The sequence below is a fragment of the Balearica regulorum genome, chromosome 2 (assembly GCF_011004875.1).
Source record: "Balearica regulorum gibbericeps isolate bBalReg1 chromosome 2, bBalReg1.pri, whole genome shotgun sequence".
Lineage (NCBI taxonomy): Eukaryota > Metazoa > Chordata > Aves > Gruiformes > Gruidae > Balearica > Balearica regulorum.
The window spans coordinates 17,948,967-17,962,854 of NC_046185.1; the positions used below are offsets into that span (position 1 = coordinate 17,948,967).

The window sequence follows — 13,888 nt, forward strand, 5'->3', positions numbered from 1 at the left end:
CACAAAGACTGGAAAAAAGTTGTATGATCTTCAACAAAAGCCAAAATCTTGACCTATGCAACTGCAGGCTGACCTTTATTTCAATTCCTGGAGAAATCAAGGATGAAGTCTTCTTGGAAGCCATTTCTTGGCACATGAAGAAAGTGATTGTGAACAGCTAGCATGAATTTACCAAGCGTAAATCACACCTGACCAAGTTGATTTCTCTTTTATAATAAATCACTAGGTCACTGCACAAGGGGAGAGCAGTGAATGTTGCCCACCTCAACCTTAACAAGACTTTTCACTCTCTCCATTCGTCTAGAGTTGGATATGTGAATATAATGTCCTGACTTGGATGCAAGAATACTGTCAGAGATAACCGAATGGATGAAAAAAAGAAAAAAAACCCAACAAATCAAAGAAACGTATACCCCCTTTCCCCAAAATAACAACAACAACAACAACAATAAAAAAACAGTTGGTGATAGGATAGAGGGTAGTGGTTAACGGATCATACTGTACTGGAGGCCAGGAGCAAGAAGTACCACAGAAGTCTACTCTGGGATATTCCATTTTGTCATTGGCTGTGAAGAGGCTATGAAGTACAGTCTCATCCATTTTGTAGATGAATCAAACTGAAAGAAACAGCTGAATATGCCGAAGAACAGTGCTGCTATCCAGAGGGACCTATACAGGCCAGAGAAATGGGCCTAGAGGAGCTCTATGAAATTGAAAAATGGCAAGTGCTGAGTCCTGCACCTGGGAATGAATAACTCCGGCACGCAGAAAAGGCTGGGGAGTTGCCCTCCAGAAAAGGCCTTGATACCCTGGTGGACAGCAAACTGAGAAGGTCAAAAGCATCCTGGGCTGGATTAACAGGAGCACAGATTGATGGAAGTGATTATTCTCCTTTACCTGACCCTCCTTAGACTCCATCTAGAAAAGTCCATCCAGTTTTGAGAGACTGATTAACTGAAGTGAGTTCAGTGGAGGGCTGCCAAGGAACACTTGCCCTGTGAGGAGAGCCTGAGGGAGCTGGGCTTGTTCAGCCTGTAGAAGTAGGGTCTAATATCAGCCTGCCAGTAGCTATGAGGAGGTTATTGAGAAGACAGAGGCAGGCTCTTTACACTGGTACATGATGGAAGGATGGGGGAGAGTGGGCTTAAGTTAGAACAAGAGAAGTTCAGACTGGATATTAAAAAAAAAAAATAAAAAAAAAATCTCCCTCATGGACAGTCAAGAAGTGGAAGAGGTTGCCCAGAACAGTCTCCATCCTGGGAGGTTTTCAAGACCCAACTGGATAAAGCCATTAGCATCCTGGTCTGACCTCAGAGCTGAGCCTGCTTGGAGCAGGAGCCTAACTTAGAGACCTCCTGAGGTGCCTTCCAGGGGACCTCTGGGAAGGAATCAGGAAAGCCTGCAGGGAGGGGATCAGGAAAGCCAAGGCACAGCTGGAGCTGAACTTAGCTAGGGATGTGAAAAATAACAAGAAAGGTTTCTTTGGGTACATAGGACAACAAAAGAAGATGAAAGAAACTGTACTGATAAGCAAAACCGGAGACCTTGCTACAACCGACATGGAGGAGGCTGAGGTACTCAACAATGTTTTTGCCTTGATCTTCACTGGCAAGTGCTCTAGCCACACCACCAGACTCACAGAATCTGATGAAAAGGACTGAAAGAGTAAAGTACTGCCCACTGTAGGAGAAGATCAGGCAGGTTCAAGACCATTTAAGGAACCTGAAGGTGCACAAGTCCATGGGACCTGAAGAGATACATCCAAGGGTCCTGAGGGAACTGGTAGATGAAGTTGCTAAGCCACTATCCATCATATTTGAAAAGTCATGGCAGACTGGTGAAGATCCCAGTGACTGGAAAAGGAGAGACAAACCCCCCTATTTTTAAAAAGGGAAAAGAGGAAGACCCGGGGAACTACAACCCAGTCAATCTCACCTTTGTGACTGGCAAGGTAATGGAGCAGATCCTCCTGGAAACTATGCTCAGGCACATGGAAAATGAGGAGGTGATTGTTAACAGCCAATATGGCTTCACTAACGGCAAATCATGCCTGACAAATTTGTTGTCATTCTACGACGTGGTTACAGCATTGCTGGATTGGAGCAACTGACGTCATCTACCTGGACTTGTGCAAAGCATTTGATACTGTCCCACAAAACAAACTTGTCACTAAAATTGGAGAGACATGGATTTGACAGGTAGACCACTCAGTGGGTAAGGAATTGGCTGGATAGTCGCACTCAAAGAATTGCAGTCAACAGCTTGATGTCTGGGTGGACACCAGTGGCAATTTGTGTCCCTCAGGGGTCCACACTGGGACCAGTAGCATCTTTGTCAGGGACATGGGCAGTGAAATTGAGTGCACCCTAAGCAAGTTTGCAGATGACACCAAGCTCAGTGCTGTGGTTGATACTCTAGAGGGAAGGGATGCCATCCAGAGGGAAATGACAGGCTTGAGACATGGGCCCATGTGAACCTCATGAAGTTCAACAAGGTCAAGTGCAAGGTCCTGCATATGGGTCAAGGCAATCCCAAACATGGATACGGGCTGGACGAAGAGTGGATTGAGAGCAGCCCTAAGGAGAAGGACTTGGGGGTATCGGTGGATGAAAAGCTGAATATGAGCTGACAATGTGCGCTTGCAGCCCAGAAAGCTAATTGCATACTGGGCTGCATGAAAAGAAGCATAGCCAGCAGGTTGAGGGACATAATTCTTCCCCTCTACTCGGCTCTCATGAGATCCAATGTGGAGTACTATGTTCAGCCCTGGGGCCTCCAACATAAGAAAGACATGGACCTGTTGGAGCAAGTCTAGAGGAGGGCCATGAAGATGATCAGAGGGCTGGAACACCTCCCCTATGAGGACAGGCTGAGAGAGTTGGGATTTTTCACCCTGGAGAAGAGAAGGCTCCAGGGAGACCTGTATACCAGCCTTTCAGTACTTAAAGGGATCATACAGGAAAGATGGTGAGGGACTGTTTATCAGGGAGTATAGTGACAGGACAAGGGGTAATGGGTTTAGCTGAAGGAGGGTAGATTTACATTGGATATAAGGAAGACATTTTTCACTGTGAAGGTGGTGAGACACTGGAATAGGAAGCCTAGAGAAGATGTGGATGCCCCATCATTGGAAGTGTTCAAAGTCAGGTTGGACAGGGCTTTGAGGAACCTGATCTAATGCAAGCTATCCCTGCCTGTGGCATGGGGGTTGGAACTAGATGATCTTTGAAGTCTCTTTCAACCCAAACCATTCTATGATTCCAGCTTGACTTGCCCTATGAGCTTGTGAAATGCATATGGGTGGAAATGCTTTTTAGAAGATCCCTCCGTGCTTGTAACTACAGTAAAAGTTGAGGACGGTATGTAATTTGAGAGAATATCATAGTTGTAACAATTGTAGAAATAAGAGGGAGTCATTCAGATACAATGCAGTTAAAACTACTGTCATAAAATGTTATTTGAGTATTGAGTAGTTCTTTTTGCATGTGTATACATAATGTGTGTGTATATAAATGTATATATGTGTATATATAGTTATATATTTATGTATAGTCTCCTTTTGACTTTGGGCAATTCTTTTTGTGTCACTACTTCCTTTTTTGCCATGTCATTGGTTCATCAATTTAAACTGTATTGGAACATGGACAGTGTTTACGCAGTGGGATGCTGGTCTCTTGCTAGTTTTAAGTGCTCGTGTACTGCAAATGATATTGTATTTGTTATTAGTATTGCCTAAAATTTTACAAATTAAAATAAAGTAAGAATACTTTTCCTTATATTCTTTCAATTTCAAGTACTCCATTAACACAAAGAGCTCTGATTTTTCTAATATCCTTTTACACAGAATTTACTCCTTAAGAAGCTGGACTATAGAATCAAACTCCGTAGTGCATTTCAGCAACTGTTGTTATGTAGATGATTTTCATTTGCTTATAAAAATGCATAGTTATTTTCTAGATGTGAGCATATACCCACAGAGAGTTTCTTTTATTCTTCTGGAAATAAATTCCTTATTTGTTTCAACAGAAATTGAAAAGGAAAGCTGTGGGGATCCTGGAACACCGTTGTATGGTATCAGAGAAGGGGATGGATTTTCTAACCGTGATGTTTTAAGGTTTGAGTGTCAGTTTGGATTTGAATTAATTGGAGAGAAATCTATCATTTGCCAAGAAAACAACCAGTGGTCTGCAAACATACCAATCTGTATCTGTATGTACCAAATATTTTTTTATTATATTAATACATACCATTATGATATGTTTTTCCTTATATATAATAGTTGTGTTGTTGATTGAAGAGTAAGCACAATGCAATTAACTCCCCTGACAGTATGAATTTACTTTTGTTCAATGGTGGGTTTGCCCCAGTTCTAGAACTGCTAAAATATTTTTTTTCTTTTACTAGCAACTATTAAAGCAGTTGTCTTTATGTGATTTGATACAGCGGTTTTTTATTTTCTATTTTGGTAGGATTTTGTATATTTTATATGTATGATACACTTTTTATAGCTACTCTTGTAAGTTAACGTAATTCCTTAGATCAGAAGTTGCTGAATTGTAATCAAGGGTTTAAATTATTTACATTTTCCTCCATGTATTGTATATGAATATCTTTTAGCACTTAAATTATCATAGACATTTATAGCTCTCTTCAAGTTACATTATACAGCATAAGTAAAATCAATGTTGTGATACGTATTTGTGGCAACACCTTTCTTAACTTTTCCACTGAAATAGTGCAGATGCAAATATATTCAGAGTGCAATCAGTTGCTTTCATCCCTGCAACTCAATTTAATGTGACTTAACTGAAATGGTTGAATATAAAATATTATCCTGATAACAACAGAACAACTCTGTTGTCTCTTTGAGGCTAGTTAATTTCTTGTGCTTCTGTGTGAACAACAAATGATAAGGGTACTATTGACTTTCTGCCTCCTTAATGTGCTCAGTGAGAGGTCTGCTGGTCTAAACAGTTCCCTACAGGAGAAAATAAGTGGTGCCAAGTGATTAAGGATTGTTGAACATAGGTAAATTGTAAGGACTGCTGTGGGCTTCCAGTGCTACAAAGATGTTCTTTACTACTTGGGCCCTCTGCTTGGGAGGTAGTTTTATTGAGGGGAAGGGAATTAGAAGATTAAAAAAAAACAAAAGTAAACAAAACAAAAACCCAACAAAAACCAAAACCCAAAAAACTCCTTCTTTCTGGCTTCACAGATCATAACGAATACTGAATTATTCAGCTGAGGTAATCAGCAAGAAGTAATCAGCAAGTTTAAGGATCTCTTACAAAAACTTAGTAGTAAAATAAATCCTTATTGAACTGTTTTATTCTATTATCTATTTTCTTTCTTTTTTGGCAGTTCCTTGCCTTTCCAATTTCACTGCACCAATGGGAACAGTTCTTTCACCTGATTATCCAGAAGGATATGGGAATAATTTAAACTGTATCTGGACAATCATTTCAGACCCTGGGAGCCGAATCCATCTCTCTTTTAATGACTTTGACTTGGAATCTCAGTTTGACTTCCTTGCAGTTAAAGATGGTGACTCTCCAGATTCCCCCATAATAGGAACGTTTACTGGTGCTGAAGTTCCTTCCCATCTTACCAGTAATGGCCATATTTTGCGTCTGGAATTTCAAGCTGACCATTCAATGTCAGGACGTGGATTTAACATCACTTATAACAGTGAGTAATGATATTTTTTTATGTATGTGTGTGCTTTATTTTCAAAATACAATTTAGGAGATACAAGTATGTAAAAATGACATTATGGTAATTCACCTTCAAACAAATCCTATACACCTATAAATACTTAATTTAGGTGTTTATATTGTCTTTCAAATGCAGTGTTAGGGCTGAAAATATGTGTATATTTATCATTTGCAGCATTAGAGATCATTGTGATGTGAGTGTTTAGAAGACTGACAGACCAGTTTCAAATTGTAAAACAGAACTTTACTAAATATGCTAATAGTACATTTTGTGCTGCTGGTTAAATCCTACATAATGTTAATCACCATCATTACATGTACAAAACTGTTACTCTTGAACACTCATACTGTATGTAGCAGTGAATGCATATAATACCCTGGAGCTGATGGCTGCAGTCCATGCTGGCTCCTAGTCACACAGTCAGCGTAGGCAGCTGTAGGAGCTCTTTGGTAAGAGAAGCCAAACCGCAACAGTCATGTCTTTTTTTTTTCCTTTTGTCTTTTTTTTTTTTTTTTTCTGTTTTACCTTCCTTATGGCTGATGATTTTAAGCCTTTTTTTAAGATCTTTTATTGAAGAGGATGTCTGGCCTATTTGCAGTCCCTTGTCTTCTGTTTAGCAATTTTTTTGCTACTTGGATGCCTTATATGTGCAACTACATCTATCTTTGCCCTTTTGGTTATCAAATTGCTCACGTGCTATGTAAAATGTTTATATGTTGTGCGTGGCTACACCATCATAATGTTAAAAAGAATACTTACATACTGTTGTTAGTTACTCTGGTTTGGTATGCTTCCATATAGGCTGGAGATAAGTTCATATTAATTATAGCCTGATTAATACACTTTTAACTTACAGCTGTAACAGCCACTGGGAGAGAAATTTCTAGACTACTATTCAAAGCAACTGCAGTACATAGTAGTGGGGCTTTCTTGAGCGCTCTGAATTGTACCTACCTATTTGTAGCTTTTGGAAGGGAAACCAGCATCTTCTGTCACCTTTTTTTATTTAGTTCACCTATTACATAGAAACAGAGTTAAAATGGAGTTCTGTGTATTTCACTTGCTTCTGTCCTGGGAGAGGTGAAAAGTTTGAGACTAATCAAAAATATACATAGCTCCACATTTACTAATTGGCACTACATTTACTGACAGCAAAATAATTGAAGGTGATACTAAATATCTTGTCCAGTACTAAATACCATTAGCGCCTATTCACTTTACTTTTTTCTGGCAAAATCGTTAAATTTCTTCTGAAGGACATATGAAGAACTGCCTGTGATTTATTGCTATCAAATTATTTGGCATTTATCCCACCCCAAAATCTGGGCAAGATACATTCCCAGCTAAGGTGGACATGGTGATGCAATATGTAAGCCCACAGCATGAGTAACCCTGCAAAATATAGCATGAAGTTTTCCTTGGAGTATTTGCAAAATTAAATTTTGCCACCTCAGCATTGACGTGAGAAGGACTGGGTTTAGCCAACTTATTTTTGGGGGGGAATTGGAAGGAAATTGGAAGGAGAGAAAATGCCTGAAGTATCAGGCTTGCTACTATGTGCAGAGGATGGTAGGGGTGAAAGAGTGCCTATTGGGGGAATCATGATATCCTCCAGACAGACCTGCCCCACCTCATACATTTGGATTATTTTTTTCTTACTTTTTTTTTTTCTTTCTGATGATAGAGGTAGTAGACTTGTTTTCCATGCCAACAGGTAGATAAAATAGGCAAAAAGTGATGGATATTTTGATATTCCCAACAGTCTGGTGTCATGAGTAACTAATCCCATTCCTGTCTTTCTCCCTAACACCTAAGAGTATGATAATTCCAGAAGCACGCTTGGAATCTAAGTGAATCTTCAACTGCATGATTTGAAGAGCTGTATACCCGCATCTCCCCTTCTGAGAAGAAGGTGTTACGTGCTTGGCTATATGAAAAAAAAAAAAATATGAAAAATATTGAAAAAAAACCCAAAAAGGATCCATTAAACCAAAGAGGAAATGAGATTATGTGATCTTGGTAATTGAGAGACCCAGCCTCCATATTTTTCTCCAAGGAATTTTAAGAATTAATATTATTTTCACAGTATTGCAAAGATGAAATTCTCCTGCAGGTCTCTTTCTTGCATCATAGTTCACCTCTCCATCTTTCTTTCTTTCTCTCTTTTTTTTCTTTTTTTTTTTTTTTTTTTTTGTTTTTGTTTAGGTTGTCAGTCTTTCAGAGAAGTATTTCTTAAGACTTACCTTGAACATTGCTGTCTGAATAGGAAAGAGATAAGCTGACACCAGATTACTGTGTAAACATTCTTTTTCTGATATTGTCTAATATTTCAGCTGCTGGCCCTCTATCTTAGCTGCTTCATCCCCAGGTCATTTCTCACAAATGTAGGATGTACGCGTAAAGAAAATGTAGTGTCTTCTTATTGGTGTGTATAGGTACCAGTCATAATTGCAAACTAAACTTTGAGCTGTAGCTAGGTATCTTAGTACCATAACTAAATATTGGAAAGTCTGGGGTCATTCAGTATTATTGAAATATAAAAACAGTTATAATGAAAATGAGATATTCAGTCCATTTTTCTGAACAGAAGTTGTAACATTTGCTCTATGTTTTCTTCCGTTTCATGTCCTTTTAACATTTATAATATTTCTGCTAACTTCTTTATGGTTTCAGTGTGGTGTGCTCAATGATGTCAAGCCTAAATCTAGTGATGAGAAAAAAAAATAAATTCTTGGGGAGTCATAAGCAGTCTTCTTGTATAAAAATTAGGCTTGTGCATAAATGTATATTATCAAATGATCTCATTTTGGAGAACTAGAGCTAAATATAGGTCAGTTAAAGTAGGATTTACGGTAAAAATGAGAGATGGACATGATTAGCATGGAATAATTCTTATATTTAGTTTTTATTTTGAAATACAACAGCTCATCAAACACTGTCAAGATCGGTTTAATATTTCAATGCCACATAAATATACTTATCAGAATAAATTCTAGTCCTTTAAAAAATTTGCAGACTTCCTTGGGCATGTGGTAGTCTATGGTATCTCTCAATTAACAGTCAAAGTATGCACTGACAGTACCAAATGATGCAAGTTTAGTTTTTATAAAGAAGGAACAATGCAATATTAACTTTTGCCAGTTTTATAATGAAACTCACTCACTCTGAAAAAAATTATTTTAAAGAAGTGTTTTCTGTAGTTGAGTAGTTTAACACATATTTTTATTTCTTTTTGTGGGTGTGTTTAAGCTATAATGGAGGTGTGCATGTGTTTGTGTGTTGGTTTTGCGTGGCAAGGTTTTGGTAGCGGGGGGGCTACAGGGGTGGCTTCTGTGAGAAGCTGCTAGAAGCTTCCCCTGTGTCTGACAGAGCCAATGCCAGCCGGCTCCAAGACGGACCCGCCGCTGGCCAAGGCCAAGCCAATCAGCGCCTCTGTGATAACATATTTAAGAAAGACAAAAACAGTTAGAGAGCGCTTTTTGCAGCCAGAGAGAGGAGTGAGAAGATGTAAGAACATCTGCAGACACCAAGGTCAGTGAAGAAGGAGGGGGAGGAGGTGCTCCAGGCGCCGGAGCAAGATTCCCCTGCAGCCCGTGGTGAAGACCATGGTGAAGCAGGCTGTCCCCCTGCAGCCCATGGAGGGAGGATGAGGGGGTGTAGCGATTCCACCTGCAGCCCGTGGAGGACCCCACGCCGGAGCAGGTGGAGACACCTGAAGGAGGCTGTGACCCGTGGGAAGCCCGCGCTGGAGCAAGCTCCTGGCAGGACCTGTGGATCCGTGGAGAGAGGAGCCCACGCCAGAGCAGGTTTGCTGACAGGACTTGTGACCCCGTGGGGGACCCACGCTGGAGCAGTCTGTTCCTGAAGGTCTGCACCCCGTGGAGGAGACTCACGTTGGAGAAGGCCGTGAAGGACTGTCTCCCGTGAGAGGGACCCCACGCTGGAGCGGGGGAACAATGAGTCCTCCCCCTGAGGATGAAGAAGCGGCAGAAACACCGCGTGATGAACTGACCGTAACCCCCACTCCCCGTCCCCCTGTGCCGCTGGGGGGGGCGGAGGTTGAAGCCGGGAGTGAAGTTGAGCCCGGGAAGATGGGAGGGGTGGGGGGAGGTGTTTTTAAGATTTGGTTTTATTTCTCATTCCTCTACTCTGTTTTGCTTAGTAATAAATAAGATGAATTCCCTCTCTAAGTTCGGTCTGTTTTGCTCATGATGATAATTAGAGAATGATCTCTCCCTGTCCTTATCTCGACCCGTAAGTTTTTTTTTTCATTGTACCTTTTCTCCCCTGTCTAATGAAAGAGGGGAGTGATAGAGCGGCTCTGGTGGGCACCTGGCCCTCAGCCAGGGTCAACCCACCACAGTCTTTTTTGGCGCCCAACGTGGGGCTCGAGAAAATCGAGATAAGGATAGTAATGGGAAGAGGTAACGGGCAAAACATTGACTGAACGTAACTTGAGAGTGATATAGTGGTGAAGGGACTAGAGGTAGATTTTGTGTGTAGATTGTCCACTCCTGTTTGGTGTTGTGATAGTGTTGTTTTGATGTTGGTGTGTGGAATTCTTTTTTCTTTTCCTTTGTTGATGTGATTAGTGTTTGTGAAGTTTTGTGTTGAATGTATATTTTAATGATAATTCTTAAATATGTGATTCACAGAGGCGAGGGGTGGAATGTGTTGGTTTTGCGTGGCAAGGTTTTGGTAGCGGGGGGGCTACAGGGGTGGCTTCTGTGAGAAGCTGCTAGAAGCTTCCCCTGTGTCTGACAGAGCCAATGCCAGCCGGCTCCAAGACGGACCCGCCGCTGGCCAAGGCCAAGCCAATCAGCGCCTCTGTGATAACATATTTAAGAAAGACAAAAACAGTTAGAGAGCGCTTTTTGCAGCCAGAGAGAGGAGTGAGAAGATGTAAGAACATCTGCAGACACCAAGGTCAGTGAAGAAGGAGGGGGAGGAGGTGCTCCAGGCGCCGGAGCAAGATTCCCCTGCAGCCCGTGGTGAAGACCATGGTGAAGCAGGCTGTCCCCCTGCAGCCCATGGAGGGAGGATGAGGGGGTGTAGCGATTCCACCTGCAGCCCGTGGAGGACCCCACGCCGGAGCGTGCAATCTGATGAATTACAGATGTAATCTTTCCATAATAAACAGTTTAATGCCAAGAGAGAGGATAAAAAAGGAATTAATACCATTTTCACTCTGTCTTGGCATTCATAAACCCAAAGTTAATTAAAAATATCCATTTTCTGCTAACACTCCAGCTTATATATTTCAAAACTATCAGTCTCTTTTTTCCCCCTTCAAGAGTAGAAACAGTATATCACAGAAAAGGTAGAACATGATCAATCTTTTCTAAAAAGAATGTAGGCTACTAACGTAAATAACTTCATTAATGTTTTTGAGGTATAAGATGGAGAAGAATAAAACTGTATTATTAGTACATAATCTGATTTTTAAATAGTATTTCTCAGAAACTATTTTTTCCCATATTTATTTTTATTGCAGCAACATATGTGGTCTCACATAATTATTGTCATTCCAGTAAAACTAAATAAATTCAGCTTCTGTTGGAAGTAAACAAAAATTAGTTTTCAAATGACTCCTCTTTGAGTTACTTCGTTAAGTGTGACAAAGATTTCTAATGACTTGAAGCTTGGGACAAGGCCACAGAAATTTGTGACTTGAAAATGGATATGCAGAGAATATTCCAATAACCAAAGGAATAGCAACTCAAAAGGCTGTGATTTTCACCTTGATCTGATCTTTGTATTGGTTTACTTCTATCTGACTATGCACTACTTACTGTTGATGCAAGAAGGGGAATGAGGCAGGAGAGTGCTTTACTGTGTACAGCAGAACACAGGAACACAGCAACCTGAAACTGCATTGGTTTAAGTTGCTATGGAAATGCATACTTACACCTGGCTCCTTGCTTCGAGTTTATATCTCAAACCCAAGAGCCCTTAATGACATTTCTGGTCATTCTGAAGGTATTTATAAACTCATTCATCCCTTAATCTTCCCTCTAATAAGCTATATGCATTGAACTCCTCAATTTAAGGGAAAGCCTAAGTCTTTTATCATATTTGTGACTTGTTTATGAATGCTTCTGTCCTGGTTTTGGCTGGGGTAGAGTTAATTTTCTTCCTTGTAGCTGATATAATGCTGTGGTTTGGATTTAGGATGAGAATAATGTTGATAACACACTGATGTTTTCGTAGTTATTGAGCAGTACTTACGCTAAGCCAATGACTTTTCAGCTTCTCACACTGCCAGTGAGGAGGCTAGGGGTGCACAAGGAACTGGGAGAGGGCACAGCCAGGACAGTTGACCCAAACTGGTCAAAGGGATATTCCATACCATATGACGTCACGCTGAACAAAAAAACCAAACCAGCAGGGAAAATTGGCCGGGGGAGGCAGCAGCTGCTGCTCGGGAACTGGCTGGGCATCAGTCAGTGGGTGGTCAGCAATTGCATTGTGCATCACTTGTTTCGTATATTTTATTATTATTATTATTACTATTATTATTACTATTACTATTTTCCCTCTCTTTTCTGTCCTATTAAACTGTCTTCATCTCAACCCCTCAGTTTTACCTTTTCTTCCCCCTGATTCTCTCCCCCATCCCACTGGGCTGAGGGAGTGAGCAAATGGCTGTGTGATGTTCAGCTGCCTACAGGGTTAAACCAGAACAGCTTCCCCCTTTATCTACCTCTTTGTTCACTTACGGAGATCAGAACTAGACACAGGATCTGAATAGAGTCACATAGATTGCAAGCAATGAAGTTATAGTGTCTCTCTGCTTCAGTCTGAATTTCCTAATTTAGGTCAGGACAGACAAAATGCACACACCTCCCTTCAGGCTGAGACAGACGAGTGTTTTGAGGTGGAGAGCATCTTCCAGATTGTTATATTTTTTGCTAGTTGGTGGACTGTTTTGAGCTGTTGCTTATTGATTGGGGTGTAGGAGGTGCTGGGCAAATATTTTTGTATAAGTATAGATCTGCTGTTTCTGCCAGTTATGCAGATTTTTTTGTTGTTGTTGCTGTTTTCATTACAACTGTTTAATTGTGCTTTATCTAGCAAAAGTTACAGCCCTATGAACTACATAGCAACATGCCGAAGGTCAGACTGTGGACCTCTGACATCAGCCTAATTACTCGAGTGATTTCAGCTCAGTAGGCCAAGACATTAACAATCCCAGATGCCTTTTTAATATCCAAAGACTGCTTTGGTCTGTTTTATTGTTGTGATAGAGTATGTCCATCATGGCACATTTTTGCTGGCACTCCCTCCTGCTAGACTTTTTCAGTACTTCCCAAGATAGAATTGTTAAAACTCTTGTGTACTACATGGAAGTATGAGTTTACATGTGATGGTATTGAATAACCTACTAGTTGTTTGCATAATATTAAACAATCTTTCACAATTTTTAATGAAGTATCTCTTTATTATTTATATTCTCTTAACTTTTGTTTCTTCTCTGATGTTTTCCTCTGAAAGGGTTACATTTACTCCAAAGCCATTGCTAGACTTATCAGCTAAAACTCTTCATAGGGCAACCTACCAAAACAATTAATCGCGCCAGTGGACCGCTCCCTTCTAGCCCTATTTCCAAGGACCTTTCAAAGCAGACTTCAGACTAGATGAGTTATGGTTAGCGTCATTCCTGCCTTCCTATCTCTTGAGATCTCTGCGGTTCCTCTCCTTCACTTTTTTTTTGATGCAAGATGCAGGTTTTAGTATCCTTCTAAGTTAATATCAGAACTGAAAGTACTTCACCATCACCCTGTGTTATGATTATGCTGCCTGGCTTTGCTCTAGAAACTACTTAAAATACCAGTACAATCATGATAGTTGAGTATAAATGCCAGGAAAACTGGCTCCCCTCTTTACATGTAATATTGCATAAAGAACTTTTGCATGGTTTCTTGATTTATTGATGATGGGTAAAATATTAAGGATATACCCCTGTGTTCTTTATCTTTTCAGTTTAGGGCTTGTATGTAATATTACAGCTCCACCATGAATCTTTTCAAAAGTATGGGCAGACCGAATTTTACTTATCAAGTAAAGTAACTGCAGCCAGACTAGGCCAAGAGTAACTGCTATTGTGGGGAAGGGTTGTCTTTCACTCTCTTGCCTCCCATACCCACCCTATATAGTACAACCACTTCCATAG

The 13,888-nt window shown here is 40.5% G+C and overlaps 1 protein-coding gene across 1 annotated transcript in view; it reads left to right on the plus strand.

The window, feature by feature from the left end:
• The window catches only part of CSMD3 (CUB and Sushi multiple domains 3), a 727,509-nt gene that overhangs the window by 402,321 nt on the left and 311,300 nt on the right, over positions 1-13,888 (plus strand). Inside the window, exons 13-14 of the mRNA XM_075743489.1 lie at positions 4,027-4,209; positions 5,362-5,688. Of these exons, the coding sequence (XP_075599604.1) occupies positions 4,027-4,209; positions 5,362-5,688 (510 nt within the window). The remainder of the gene's footprint in view (positions 1-4,026; positions 4,210-5,361; positions 5,689-13,888) is intronic.